Source organism: Chrysemys picta, chromosome 2 (assembly GCF_011386835.1).
Source record: "Chrysemys picta bellii isolate R12L10 chromosome 2, ASM1138683v2, whole genome shotgun sequence".
Classification (NCBI taxonomy): Eukaryota; Metazoa; Chordata; order Testudines; family Emydidae; genus Chrysemys; species Chrysemys picta.
Window position 1 is genome coordinate 99,185,410 of NC_088792.1, and position 13,500 is coordinate 99,198,909.

Genomic DNA, 13,500 nt, shown 5'->3' on the forward strand with positions numbered 1-13,500 from the left:
ATACCTCCCCATTGTGAGACTATGTTTTCAGTTGCTTATCATTTTGCCAAACTTTAACCATTTAGGCTGAAATTTTCCAGGCCGGGTGTCAGTCTCAGGCGGATTTTTGTTGTTGTTGTTGTTGTTGTTGAAAGTTTCAGCTAAAATAGTTCAGTCACTTCTGAGACTGAGGGTAGGGAAAAATATAGTGTTTTGCCCACGTTCAAAAAAAATGCTTGCAACCATTTCATTGAGAAGCTCTAGCACCTCCATGCTTTTGGGGCAGGATCTTGAAATTTGGCAGGGGGATTGCCATGGTGCCAGGGAAATGCCTTTTGCCATTCCCATGAACATTTCCCCAAATTACCCAAGTTACAAGCTTCTGCGAAATCACAGTTTGCGCATGCTCAGACTTGTTAAGAGTTTGTAAGCTAAAATCTCAGGAGTGTCCAGTTGTAGTGAGCACGCTCAGCCTCTCACAGCTATGTATGTGCTGACCAGACTGTGCATACACCAGTCCCACTGAGCCACTGAGCGTGCTCCAGCCCTGGGCTGCAGGGGCTTAGTAGGACTCATACAAATAGTATGTGATCATGTAATTCAGTGATATTCAGACTGTGGCTCTCAAGCTGCAAGTGGCTCTTTAATGCGTCTCCAGTGGCTCTTTGCAGCAAGTGATATTAAAACACTACGTGATTTAATTATTAACCAATCTAAGGTATTAACAAATCAGAAGGCTTTTACTATGTTATTAACCAATTAAATTATCAACTTGCACTGAGTTATTGAACTTATTTGCTGTGAGATATATAAACTAAATATTTCCCCAGTCTTTTGGGTAATGTTGATTGCTAATTTGGCTCCTGAACCACTGAGGTTTGAGTATCACTGATGTAATTAAAGACTGTACCATAAAATGCATACACACACAGGGGTTTCATAAGCAACCTTTATACTGGCATCTCCTAACCTTTGCTTGTGTTTGCAAGCTTCAGGTTCTTTTAATAGAAATTTTCTTGGATGACATAAAGTGTATGTGTATATATGCACACAAGTTAGGCTCAAACAGCAAAGTTCAGATTTGCCTCAATACCAGATTGTTCCCTAAGCTCAAGGATCCCTGGATCTGGGTTTATAGTTCATCCATGTAAATATATGCATATTTTATCACTCACGGATATTTACAGCATATGCATACATTTTTTTTTCTACAATATGTATACCGTGATCTCCAAGCAAGGGGCAGTACATTGTTGGGTGGCCCTTGGAGCAGCCCTGGGAGGCAGATTGTGACTCAGAATCACACTCCATCCCCCGTTTCCCCTTGCACAGTGTGGGAGGTACCCTGTACCAGATCTAAACCTTGTGCAATGTACCTCCCCTTCCAGGCTGGTGTAGATAGCGCCTGGGGCTTGGGAAGGGGTCCAGACACAGACCAGCTCTGCCTGTGAGTCACTGAGTGTCTGTCTTGCCCAAGCATATTAGAAGTGGAATTCATACGAGTTTTTTTTTCCCCTTTGTAATTATGGGCTAGATCCAAGAAACAAAATAAAATCCAACTGGCTTCTGTGGTCCCTGGATTTGTTCACATGGCCAGATGATTTTTCACAGTTTCCGTGGCACATGAGCCAGACAGATTTATTTTTTTTAAACATTTAATTTAGTCCTATGTAACCATGCATTTAAATCTATGATATTCTGAAATATCAGGGTCCAAAGAGCATTAGTGGACTGTTATAATTTGTATTATCATAGCACGTAGGAACCCCAGTCACATACCTGGACCCTGCTGTGCTAGGTGCTGTACAAATACAGAACAAAGAGATGGTCTCTGCCTTAAGCTCACTGTTTAACATGCCCCTCAGCACTAAATCAAGGTCCCTGTGCACAATGTTAGTTAATGACCTATGCACAAAGAGGTCCATGGGAGGTAAAGGGAATGCAGTGGTACCCACAGACCAACCACAAACAGAGTGGCTGCAGGATTTGGCTGGCCTGGTTAAGGATGCGCCAGTTGTCAACAAATGTTGATTTTTTAATGGTGACTGCTGTATCTCAAAACCACACTTTTGAGGGGATGCACAGCAGGCACAGAGTGGAATTATTAGCCTAAAATACTGTCATCTTCATTCCATTTTAAAATACCATCAACTATTCTGCTGCTAGAAAAATAGCTTAACATTGTTTAGAGCTAGATCCCGTAACTTCTATAAAGCCCTGAGGAGTTGGGAGAGCAATTGGAGAGATTGTGTCACACTATTATCTTTGTCCAGTCTTATTTGAAACATCTCAAGTGATTGGGTTTCCACACTTTCTCTTGGCAGATTGTTCCATTGTCTAATAGATATCACTGTTAGAATGTTTTAATGGATAATCAGTCTTAATTTGATATTTTAAAATTTCATGTCATTATTGCTTGTACCATTCCAAGGTAGGATTTTCAAAAAGCGCTCTGCTTTTGGTCTAACTCTGCCCCCATAGAAGTCAATGGTAAACCCCCCACTGACTACAATGACAGCAGATGGGTCTCCTACTGAGTTCAGTGGGAGCAGCGTTAGAGAGCTCTGCAACTTCTCACCATTTACCTACATGTTTACACCCTTCAAGTATTTGTATACAATTATCTTGGTCTTTTCTCCACACCAGCTCACTATATCTGGCAATAGGAAACCCTGATTTGAAAATCAGTTCTTCAAAGGCTAAAGATGCCTTGTGCACTTGATATAAATGCAAAGCAAATGTCATCAGTGCTACAGGTATTCTGGGGACACAATCTTCCTCTCATTTTTCCTCCCATTAAAACAACCATCAGCAAAGATTTAATAGTACCAAATAAAGATGAAAACTCACATCAAGTATTTCCTTGTTGGCTTTTGGGGAGGTAGCCTCTCTCAATTCCTTAATAGCAACAGGAATTTTAACCTTCTCTCCTTCCGGAATCCAGAGCCCCTATAAAAGAAGAAGAAAGGTTACCTAGGTCCTTAACCCAGTGATTCACTATCGCTGAGGTAATTGCAAATGCACGTTTTTACATTTATATGTATGATGTTTTCAGACCAGACTGAAACATTCTAAGCAACAATTAGGGGAGGCTAAGCAGGCAGCGAAGGAGGTATATAGCAGTCACTCTCTCTGGGTAGACTTTTGTTAATGGAATGGCATCTGTCTCAATCTCTTGGGCCTGATTTTCAAAAACATGCATGTGCAATTACCTTGAGTCACATGTGCAATGAGCCCAGAAGATGCATAAATGGCAATATGTGTGCACCAATATCTAATTAGTGCTAACAATCACAGCAATTGTACACGCAAGTTGGACACAACTGGACATTACTAGTCTTTGCTGAACTCGTTTTTCACTATGTTGATTATTGTGTCACTTCTAATTTATAAGCTACTGAATGATGGGAATCAGGGTTTTCTCACGTGAAACTAAAATTCAGCCAGCCTGCTCCAAGGGTTACACAATAATCCAATCCTTTATATATATTATGAGACGTAAATTCATGTCAGAATGGTTTCTTGTTCATCGTCTATTGCATTACATAATCATTTAGGCAGAGGGGTAGTTGGGGTCAAAAGGGCAAATCTTCAAAAGCACACAAGGGATTTGCGCTCCTAAATTTCTTAGGCACATTTGAAAATCTGCCCCCAAGTATCTAAACTTAAAATTTGATAATTAAATCTATATTTTACATTTCAGTACCAAATGGTGTAAAACAACCCTGAAGCTTCCTCACTGAGAAATCTTTTAGAGAGATACTCTCTAGAGAAGGAAGAATAATGGGAGTGTGGCGGGGGAGGGAAATCATTCTGCACAACGATACAATAGAAAGGCTCCAGTTGCTTTTCTGTAACCCTGTGGGGTTCTTTTGACCCAATAAAAGTGATCCACAAATAAAAAGAGAAGATAAAAAAAAAATAAAAATAAAAAAATAAAAATTTTGCTTAGCACAGTAGACTGAGTTGGCCATACTTTGATTTCTCCTCTTAATATTTTAACATCCCTAAGAAAGTATTTCTGGCAGTGGTACTTTTTAAAATAGACACATCGGCTCCATATTCAGCTGTATGGCTCTCATAAGATCTTATGAAAAACTTCTTGTGTGTTCTCTCTCTCTCAATCTCACACACACCCACGCAGATTCACACATCTACTTTACCTGGCCCAAGCTAAAGATGATTTGAAAATAACTCAAAAAACCCCCCATGACTATGTTTTCAGCTTCCAATGCATACACTGTTTAGATGGCTTTTGTGTGCGTGTGTGTGGTGAGAAAAACATGGTGGTCTTACCTTATAAACAGTACCAAAAGCTCCAGAGCCTAGAACTTTGACCTTTTTAAATTCTGTTTCCTTTAGAATCCTCAGAAGAGCTTGGTTTGGCGCCTCGCCACTTGGTGTTAAAGGTTCAACGAGCTATTGTGTACAAAGGAATTGGACTTTAGAAAGATATACTGTAGAGGAGGAAGCAAGCAGCACACAACTATTGAAACTGAGCAAAAACTGTTGGCAGTAATGTAAATTTTGTCCCACATGAAGTATACATGGGGTAAATTCTGCTCTGACTTACAGCTATGAAAATCTAGAGTATCTCCAGAGTTCATGACTTCAGTGGAGTTACTCCAGATTTACACCTGTATAAATGAGACAAGAATGAAGTCCATGGAATTATTACACCAGATTGATGTAGCATAAGTGAGAGCAGAATGTGACCTTGGCATGGTAACTAAAATTTTAAAAGAAAGTGGAGAGATGTTATTGTTCATTTTAGGATGTAAAATTTATACCCTTAAAACATGCACATAATGCTGACCAGTTTAATTAAAGATTCGTTTCTAAAAATAAGTCAGAAGTTAACTATCTACATTTTAAAAGGTTACACTGTGGTCACCCTGAAACTTTGTAGCTTTGCCTTGCTTAACTAGATGAATTTACTATGGTATTAGAAGTAGTTTCTATGCTTATTATAGGGAATTACTGCAAATGCTAAGGTAAGATTATCTAGTTATCCAGGCAAAAAAGGGGGTTTTAAGTTGACTAATAGATTTTATTTATTTGATTTGAATTTTGTTGCAGTATTTTTTCTAAGGAAACAACAAATGAGAAAGTAGGCGCCTTTCTAATATTTAAAGTCCTCTTTTACTACCATCTTGTTGTGTCCTTCTCCTGAATAGCTTTCCTAACTGGAAGCACACATTTAGCCTGATACAGATCTGTTTTCTGTATGCCAGCATTTTCCTGTTTCAGTTAACGATTCTCATATTAAGGAGTACAAAATGTATAATGTGAACCAAACACAATATGTGCTATAACATTACAACTGTAGAATATGGAGGCTCTTAAAAGGTTGCTAGGTAATGCAGCAAAAAGTAGGGCAGCTTCAGGACTTTTATCACTTGATTTTGCAAAGCTAGCGAGTGAAACAGGACGTTCAGTAGAACTGTGAATACAATTTGCTAGTAGCTTATTAAAACTGAATTAGAAGGAGAAAGGGAAGAGTCATACCTGATTTGTTTTGATCCTGGATAATGCATTTTGGTGTTTCACATGTAAAATACCCAGAGGATAATACTACAACCATATGAAGTCTATACCATGCAGTGTATAAAGTTTAGTACAAGAAGCATGAGAGCCCACTTCTTATCCGGCATGGTGAACACATTGTCTTGCAACGGCTTTAAGGGAGATTTCTACATTCAGGCTGACATTGTTGTCTATGTGGAGTGGTTGGTACGAGTAATCTCTCAGGTTATCACTCCCTGCACTGAACATACTATAGCCAATAGTATAATAAAAGACTTCTGTTTTCACTATTGTTAAGCTCAAGTTTAGCGAGCAATAGTATTCCAAAAAAAAGACATGAATGGAACAAGGGCAACTGAAGGCAGCTTTGGCTTTGAAACTGAAACTCAGCCCATAAAGTTCTGTTCATGATGTGTGCCCCAGAACAGAATCCAGCTTAGCATCCCAGAGCTCTGCAGCACTAACAGGAGTAACGAGTAGTAAAAACAGCCATAAAAAAAAATCCCTTATTTTTGTCACTAGAGTAAGCAGATCATAACAGGGTAGTATTTTCAAAAGCACCTAAGTGACTCAGCAGCCTAATTCCCAATGACTTTCAGTGGAAATTAGGCACCTAACTCACCTATGAGCTATTTCAATTTTTACCCACCAAGATAAGATCTGAGATTAAGTAATATGGTGTCATATTTACATAGTCACTTTTCTGAATAGAACTGCAGATAACATGTTATCCAAACACCAGATAATATTGTACTTTAGGTTTGTATTAGGGTGAGGTCAGGGCCTAATAAAACAGCTCTTTCTGAGACTCTGTGGCACATCAATAAAGTTGGTCAATATATTTAGAAACTGTTTATAGTACGTACCTCCCTTTCCTGAAGCAGCCTGCGCAATGTACGCTTTCTAACAATGTGACGTCTGCGCATGTAAAGGCCTATGACCAAGGCTATCACAACCAAACAAAGGATACTCCCAACAACACCAGCTGCAATGGATGGGATTTTGGAGCTAGAAGACAAAAAAGGGGAAAGAGGTCTGTTTTGGTATAAGAAATAACAAATGGTGTATTTTCAATACAGCATTCCATGTTAGAAACATGATCAATTGAAGGCTTCAGGCTTCAGATCAGTTTTGATCTACCTACAATCAAGCAACATGGGTGTCAATAGTCTGAAGTTTTTCATTCAGTGTTTGTGGGGTTTTATATAGAGCTGGTTGTTTGTTTTTTATAAACTTCAAAATGGCTTCAGTTGCAGGTTTGAAATAGAACAGTTTATATAGAGCTACCATACGTCCGGGTTTCTCCAGACATGTCCGGCTTTTCGCTCTTTATATAGACATCCAGGGGGGATTTCTAAAAATCTAAAATTGTCCGGGATTTCCCCCCGGTTGGCTATTTATAGAGCGAAAAGCAGCTGACGGGGCGGCCGAGCGCCGCTCGCATTGGGGCCTTGGCAGCCAAAGCCCCTTCCCGGCTCCCCCCATCCCCTGCAGCCTTACCACGCCGCCTGGCAGCACTGGGGGGCGGGACTGTGTGCCTGTGCGTAACGCAGCGGTGGGGCTGGCAACGGCGGCCAGAGCCCCTCCTCCACTTCCCCCCTCCTCCACAGCCTCAGCATGCCGCTTGGGCAGGGCGGAGCCAGACACCTGCTTTAAGCTGAGCGGCACGGTAAGGGGGCTGGGGAGTTGGAGAAGGGGGACAGTCATGGGACAGGGAACGGGGGGGGTTGGATGGATTGGGGTTCTGGGGGGGCTGTTAGGGGGGCAGGGGTGTGGAGAGGGGTCGAGGCAGGCAGGGAGCAGAGAGGGTTGGATGGGTCGGGAGTTCTGGGGGTCCTGTCAGGGGGCGGGGAGCAGTTGGATAGGGCATGGGAGTCCTGGGGGTCTGTCTGGGGGCAGGGGTGTGAACATAGGGTGGGGGTGTGGATAAAGGTTGGGGCAGTCAGGGGACAGGTAGGGTTCTAGGGGGGCAGTTAGGTGGGGGGTTCTCAGGAGGAGGCAGTCAGGGGACAAGAAGCAGGGAGACTTAGATAGGGGGTGGGGTCCTAGGGGGCAGTTAGTGGCAGGGGTCCCAGGAGGGGGCAGTCAGGGGACAAAAAGCAGAGGGAGGTTGGGGGTTCTAAGGGGGGGGTCATGGGGTGGGAAGTGGGAGGGAGTGGATGGGGGCGGGGCTAGAGCAGGGCTCCCCCCCGCAGTGTCCTCTTTTTGGATTGTGGAAATATGGTAACCCTAAGTTTATATTTTTTTCCAAATGCTTTCATTAAACCTTTATGGAAACCATTTTTGAACATTTTCTTTGACTGAAAACGGGTTCAAGAACATTTTCAATAAAAATTTAGAGTAAATGTGGTGAAAAATGTGAAATTTTGGAGAAAAAAAAAAAAAGCCAACAGTTTTGCATTACATTTTTTATTAAAAAGAAAGGCCATTCTTCAATGAAAAAAACTTCATTTGAAAAATGTTGACCTTGTCTTCTGGAGGTATATATGTATTTAATCTCTTGATTCCTTTTTGCTAGCCTTTTATTGTTCTGGATTTTATAAGTAATTGAGACCCTAAAGTATCCTTTGGTCTTAATCAGCCAAATTAATATTTTTCTCATGTTAATCTAGGATTTGTGAACCATTGTCATGTTATATTCTGTATATCACTATCTGCTCAAATAGTTTTAAAACCATTTTGAAGAGACACTACATGGTAAGCACCACAATGGATGGTGATTTACTTACTCTTTCTGTTTGTCTTGATGATTTTAAAACAGTTATTTCAATACAAAATAAGAACAGAATTTTGCTTTCAGATTCTCACAAAGGATTTACCTTAGAAACTATGCACTTGAAGTACACAGATCTCTCACTGACAGCAACAAGAGTCCCATACATCTAGGCCCTCAGCTAGCGAAGCACTAAAGCACTTGAGTAGTCTCTTTGGCTTCAATAGGACTATTCATATGCTTAAAGTTAAGGACATGCTTCACTGTATCAGGGCACTACTATGCAGTGTCCAGCACAAAAATGTAAATATGGATATGTTCTTCCCAACTATATCATAAATTGTGATGAATGCAATAATTACCCCAATGGACAGCCTTCAAGACCTGGTCCTTTGCACCTGTAAAAAATGATAATTACAAATATATATTAGCACTAGCACCTACTCTGGAATAACTGTATTTTCATTCACAAGTTACCTTTTTAAAAAGCTGTCAGAATATTAACTTTCTGATTAATAATTATAAAACTTTTTGGGTGTGTTATTTGGAAAGCTTTGCTGCAGAATCAAGGGCCACAGGCTAAGGTGTGCTGTATATTCAGTTGAAAGGACAATTTATGAATGTCTGCCTATGAACCTGGACCATGCACCATGGATCCCCAGCTCCTTTTTTCCCGCAATACCTCTGCAGTCTCTACAAGTGCTGCCTTATTCCACAACTTCAAAAGAACTGACTTGTTCATCCCTACCCTGGGGGGTGCACAAAACAACTGATCACAAAGAGTTTGGTGGCCTGTGTGAAAGAAGCTAGTGACCTTGCTCTGAGTGGGCAAATGTTCACTGCAACAGGCTGGCCCTTTTGTTAACAGGGCGGCAAGGACTGAATACGTCTGGAGACAGAACTAACCTTTCACTAGGGGAGATCCTTCAGACAAGGCATGGGCCTATGAGGAAAAGCTTGCATTGCTGCTTACCACACTGTAGGGCACCTGTTTTAAGGATCAGTAAAGGATGTCAGTGTCCAGGTCTTCTAGTCTAATGAAAAATATCACTAGCAGACACATCTCTTCATCAGTGAATAGTATGGTATTTGGTTGTACTATTCTACCACTGGGTGCACCATCCATATAAGAATCTATGATATTTTTCATTGAGGGTCTAACATCAGGTTTTACTGACACTGAGTAGATTTGTACTCGAATGTATATTATGTATACGATATTATGTAGAATCCTCCCAGGAATCAGTCATTTCACCCTCTGTATTAGTGTAAATGCACACCACCTTCCAGATGCCTTAAATTCATTTTGGCAGACAGCATATAATGAACACCCCAGCGAGAGTTTGAAGATGAAAATACAGTGACTGTATATTCTAACTGGAGGTGCCAGAGTATGAGATAAACAGAACATTCTCAAGTACTGCTGAGTGGTAATATGTGTGCGCCTCCTGGGAATTGTGGTCCTTGTGGTATCTCCCAAGGAGAGGACAGCACTGCAGAAATAATCACATCATTTCTGAAAAATGGAGCCAAGCAAGGAGAAGAGTCCAGTCTGGGGCTTCTGCCTCCCTCTCTTACCGAAAATACATCATCTCAAAGCAGACACAGAGTAGGTCAAGCAGGGGATAAGGAGTAAGCCAGGGCCAGGAATGCAGTTCTGAATTCCATTAGTAGGAAAAAGGAGTCTGAGCCATTTTAAAATGGCAGGTGGAGATGGAGAATTTATTCCATAAATTATTCTAGGCCCTTGGGGGGTCTACTGCTCATTTTCTTGGATCTATCTTTGTTATTCTAATCTTTCCTTGTGTTTTCAGTGCTAACACAGTGCAACAGGGCTCAGAGTCTGAAAGGTTCAGTGAGTGCATTGAGCTCCCATAGAAGAATTTGCATCTTGGTGTCCAGAACACACTTCAGGTATTGTGCACATTGGTTCCTGAAGCCTGAGTGTGCAACTTTGCCAATGTCCTTCATCTGGTTATGGTTTTCTTTGTTTGTTCAGTTGTATAAGGAAACGTAACAAGTGAGTGAGTGAGAGTGTGTGTGTGTGTGTGTGTGTGTGTGTGTGTACATGGAGAGGATACCTGGGAATGTGCATGAGATTGCACAGGGCTCCTCCTTTAGGTCAGCTGACTAGAATATTTGCCTAGGATGCAAGCTGTAGTCCCACCACCCTCTACCACCGCTAAATGAATGGAAAGGAAAAGGTGTACAACACCCTCTTCTGGTATAGCTGTGCAAATAAAACATTATTTCAGGCCATCAGTATAATCTCTTCAAGGGCATTTCTTTTACAAAATTCCAATTTCCATGCTCCCTTCATTCTGAGCAATTTTCCAGATGGTTTCTGTCTCTAAAGAAGATGTATTATTCTCAACAAAGGAAATGCTCCCTTAATGCCCATAGTCTGAAAGATTAGATTAGAAACTAGAGGCTGAAAAAAGGGTGTAGATTTTCATTTGTGGTCTTTAGTATGGATCTCCATAAAAATCCATCAATGTGAAGGGTACCACGATAAAGTTAAAAGATGCTTGGGGAGAAAAATGATGGATCAGATTGTGCTTTTCAAATCCCATGTGATTTTCTGATTCATTTCAAAAGCCAAAGGAGAAGCAAAGTACATAACAAATATCCACCCAAGGCTAAATATAACCATCTTTCTTAAAGTGGAATTTTATGATGACACCTAACATAAGTAAGCTATGTTTTATGGAATCTAAAATATCACTTTTTTTCCATTCTTGAATTATTTTTCCTCTACATCTTACAGAAACTAAAATGAGAAATGTGACCTTGTATTATAAACTGTCTGGGGATCTTAAGTATATATTAGCCTGAACCTAATGGTGAGTGTACTCTGAAATCTCTCTCTGCTATCCACTTATTGTAAAATTAGAGCAGCATTCAGCCCCTGAAACAATTCTATCCTGGTGCTATCTGGAACTTTTTCATCTGTCTACATAAATATTAATTGTCTCGGTGAAGATACAACTGATTATTTCCCAGTTCCATCAAGATTTTAAACAACTTTCTCCGGAACCCACTGTTTCTAATTTGATGTAATATAGCCAGGTTGTTTTGATTTATGGCCTTTCAGAGGAGACTCAGACTGTAACAGCAGAGGTTACCTCACAGTCATAAATGAAATGGGAAACCATTGGGCTTTTTTTAAAGCCTTAAAAGACCTTTCCTCTCTCCTTTCTTTTTCATTAACCTTCTAAATGACAGGCAAATATGTCCCACACATGCAATGGCTGCAAAAATTCTTCCTGGATATTTAACATGAATGATCTCAGAATTTATAAGTCAGTGGTAACTAAATTTGTAGGGAGGCTCGATCAGTGATGAAGCCCAGAACGATTAATTATACTTCTGCCTCTCTCTTTGTAGTTCTTACTGCACTACCACACCAGTTGGAATGAAATTTACTTGTAGTATCCTGGGAAAATAATTAGGGAAATTCAAATCACTCATGTTTGAGAGATTAATCTTGTTAATCTGGCCGCCGGGGAGAGCGGAGCCCCGGCTGGGCTCTCCGCCCTCCCTCTGGCGCTCTGGCCGCCGGGGAGAGCGGAGCCCCAGCCGGGCTCTCCGCCCTCCTCCCAGCGCTCCGGCCGGTTGGGGAGAGCGGCCCGCGGCCGTGCTCAGCACCCTCCCCTGCCGCGCTGGGGGCTGGGGGGGGGAGGGGGCGGCGGGATGCTTTTTTGCCTTGGGCGGCAAAAAAGCCAGAGCCGGCTCTGGTCTCAGTTGGGACCTCTAGGAGCTACTGTAATACAAATAAACAACAACTGCAAACTTACCCCACATCTTACTCAAATCAGAGATGAATTTGAATTTTAGTCTTCATTCACTGCTTTACTATGTCATATGGTGGAAAACATTGAACCTTTTTTTGATATTAGAATAATCTTGCCCCACTACACATTCATCCTCCATGGCTCTGCCATCTTAAACCTCTCTACTGCTCAAGCCAGCGGAAAAGTTGACATCGCTGGTGAAATTCAAACTGCTTAAAACTCTGTGCTGAGGCATAAACAGTGCACAACAAGCTGTTACAGAACTGACAGCTACATCCAGATTCAGCAACTTGTATTGTATTGATGTATTGTTGTTGAACAATGTATTGTTCATTTGACTTCAGTTTTCTATCGTTCTAGCAGAACCACACAGTTAAAAGCTTTGTTTAGACATGGTTAGCCATTGTTCTGCTAAAGCTATCAGCTAAAGTGGGCTGTAATACTTTTGTTTAATTTTGGTTGCTGGGTTTAGTGTGCGGGTGCTGGGTGGTTTTGGTGACCTGTGACATACAAGAGGTCAGCCTAGATGATAGAATGGCTCTGTGACTCTATGCTTTCACATGGGCAATCATGTAACAATGACACTGGTTTACTATGGCCAAGTTTCTATCAATGGGAACTAATGGTAATGGTTACTTGGAGTGTCATTTTTCAATGAAGAACATTCATTGTATGATTGAAAAGCACAAACAACCTTTGTCTGCAATCATGATAAAACACAGAGAAATCATCAATCCATATTACGTAATCTGAAAAACACTGCACTGAATTTCATGAAGACTTGAAACACACCAGGTGACTTAGGGCAGTGTTTCTCAATGACCAATCCATAGACTGGCGCCAGTCCCTGAGATCTCTCTGACAGTTTAAGAAGGCAGTAAGCTGATCCCCGATATCAAAAAGGTTGAGAAACACTGGCTTCAGGCGTGTCTATATTGGGAAAAAGCCCACAGTACCTAGTGCACAGTAATTCCCCATGTGGACACTGTTACTGTGCATTAAGAATGCTTTGTGTGCCTGAACTTAGTGCATTTTGAAAGTTACATGGGGAGCTAGTGTGGAATAGCTAGTGCACTTTACTTGCACACCCTAGCTCACTGCGCACTAACTTCTCCTTGTAGACAAGCCCTTAGCTTTGTTGGAGAAAAACAGAGTTCTCACTCTCAGGTTGGGTGCAGCAAGTCAGATATTTTATTATCTCTAGCAATTGTGTGGAGAGAGAGAGCTAAACAGGTCTCTCTTCAGGTAAACAATTACAGCAAGCATTTATACCTCTTGTTACATACAATAATGAGCAACAGCTGCATTTTGTTTATACATAGGTCATCCTGATATTTTATTTTTCTCACCTCTATTTAGACTATAGTCTACATTCCATACTTATCTAACACAAGGTCGCAACAACTTCTCACGCAGTTCTTTCCCACTCGCCTCACACAATTCTCGCTTCTACAAATCTTGCATTATTAGGGTTACAGCTAGCCTGAC

At 41.2% G+C, this 13,500-nt stretch overlaps 1 protein-coding gene and 1 long non-coding RNA gene across 4 annotated transcripts in view; one reads left to right on the plus strand and one right to left on the minus strand.

Annotated features, from left to right (window-relative positions):
- LOC135981418 (uncharacterized) overlaps positions 1-13,500 on the plus strand; it is a 93,965-nt gene that overhangs the window by 65,153 nt on the left and 15,312 nt on the right. The gene's annotated exons all lie outside the window — the stretch shown is intronic.
- The window catches only part of EGFR (epidermal growth factor receptor), a 225,145-nt gene that overhangs the window by 29,331 nt on the left and 182,314 nt on the right, over positions 1-13,500 (minus strand). For all 3 annotated transcript variants that reach the window (XM_005287322.5, XM_042842790.2, XM_065583859.1), the window contains exons 16-19: positions 8,581-8,616; positions 6,372-6,513; positions 4,276-4,398; positions 2,830-2,928 (exon numbers count right to left, since the gene is read on the minus strand). In XM_005287322.5, the coding sequence (XP_005287379.2) occupies positions 2,830-2,928; positions 4,276-4,398; positions 6,372-6,513; positions 8,581-8,616 (400 nt within the window). The remainder of the gene's footprint in view (positions 1-2,829; positions 2,929-4,275; positions 4,399-6,371; positions 6,514-8,580; positions 8,617-13,500) is intronic.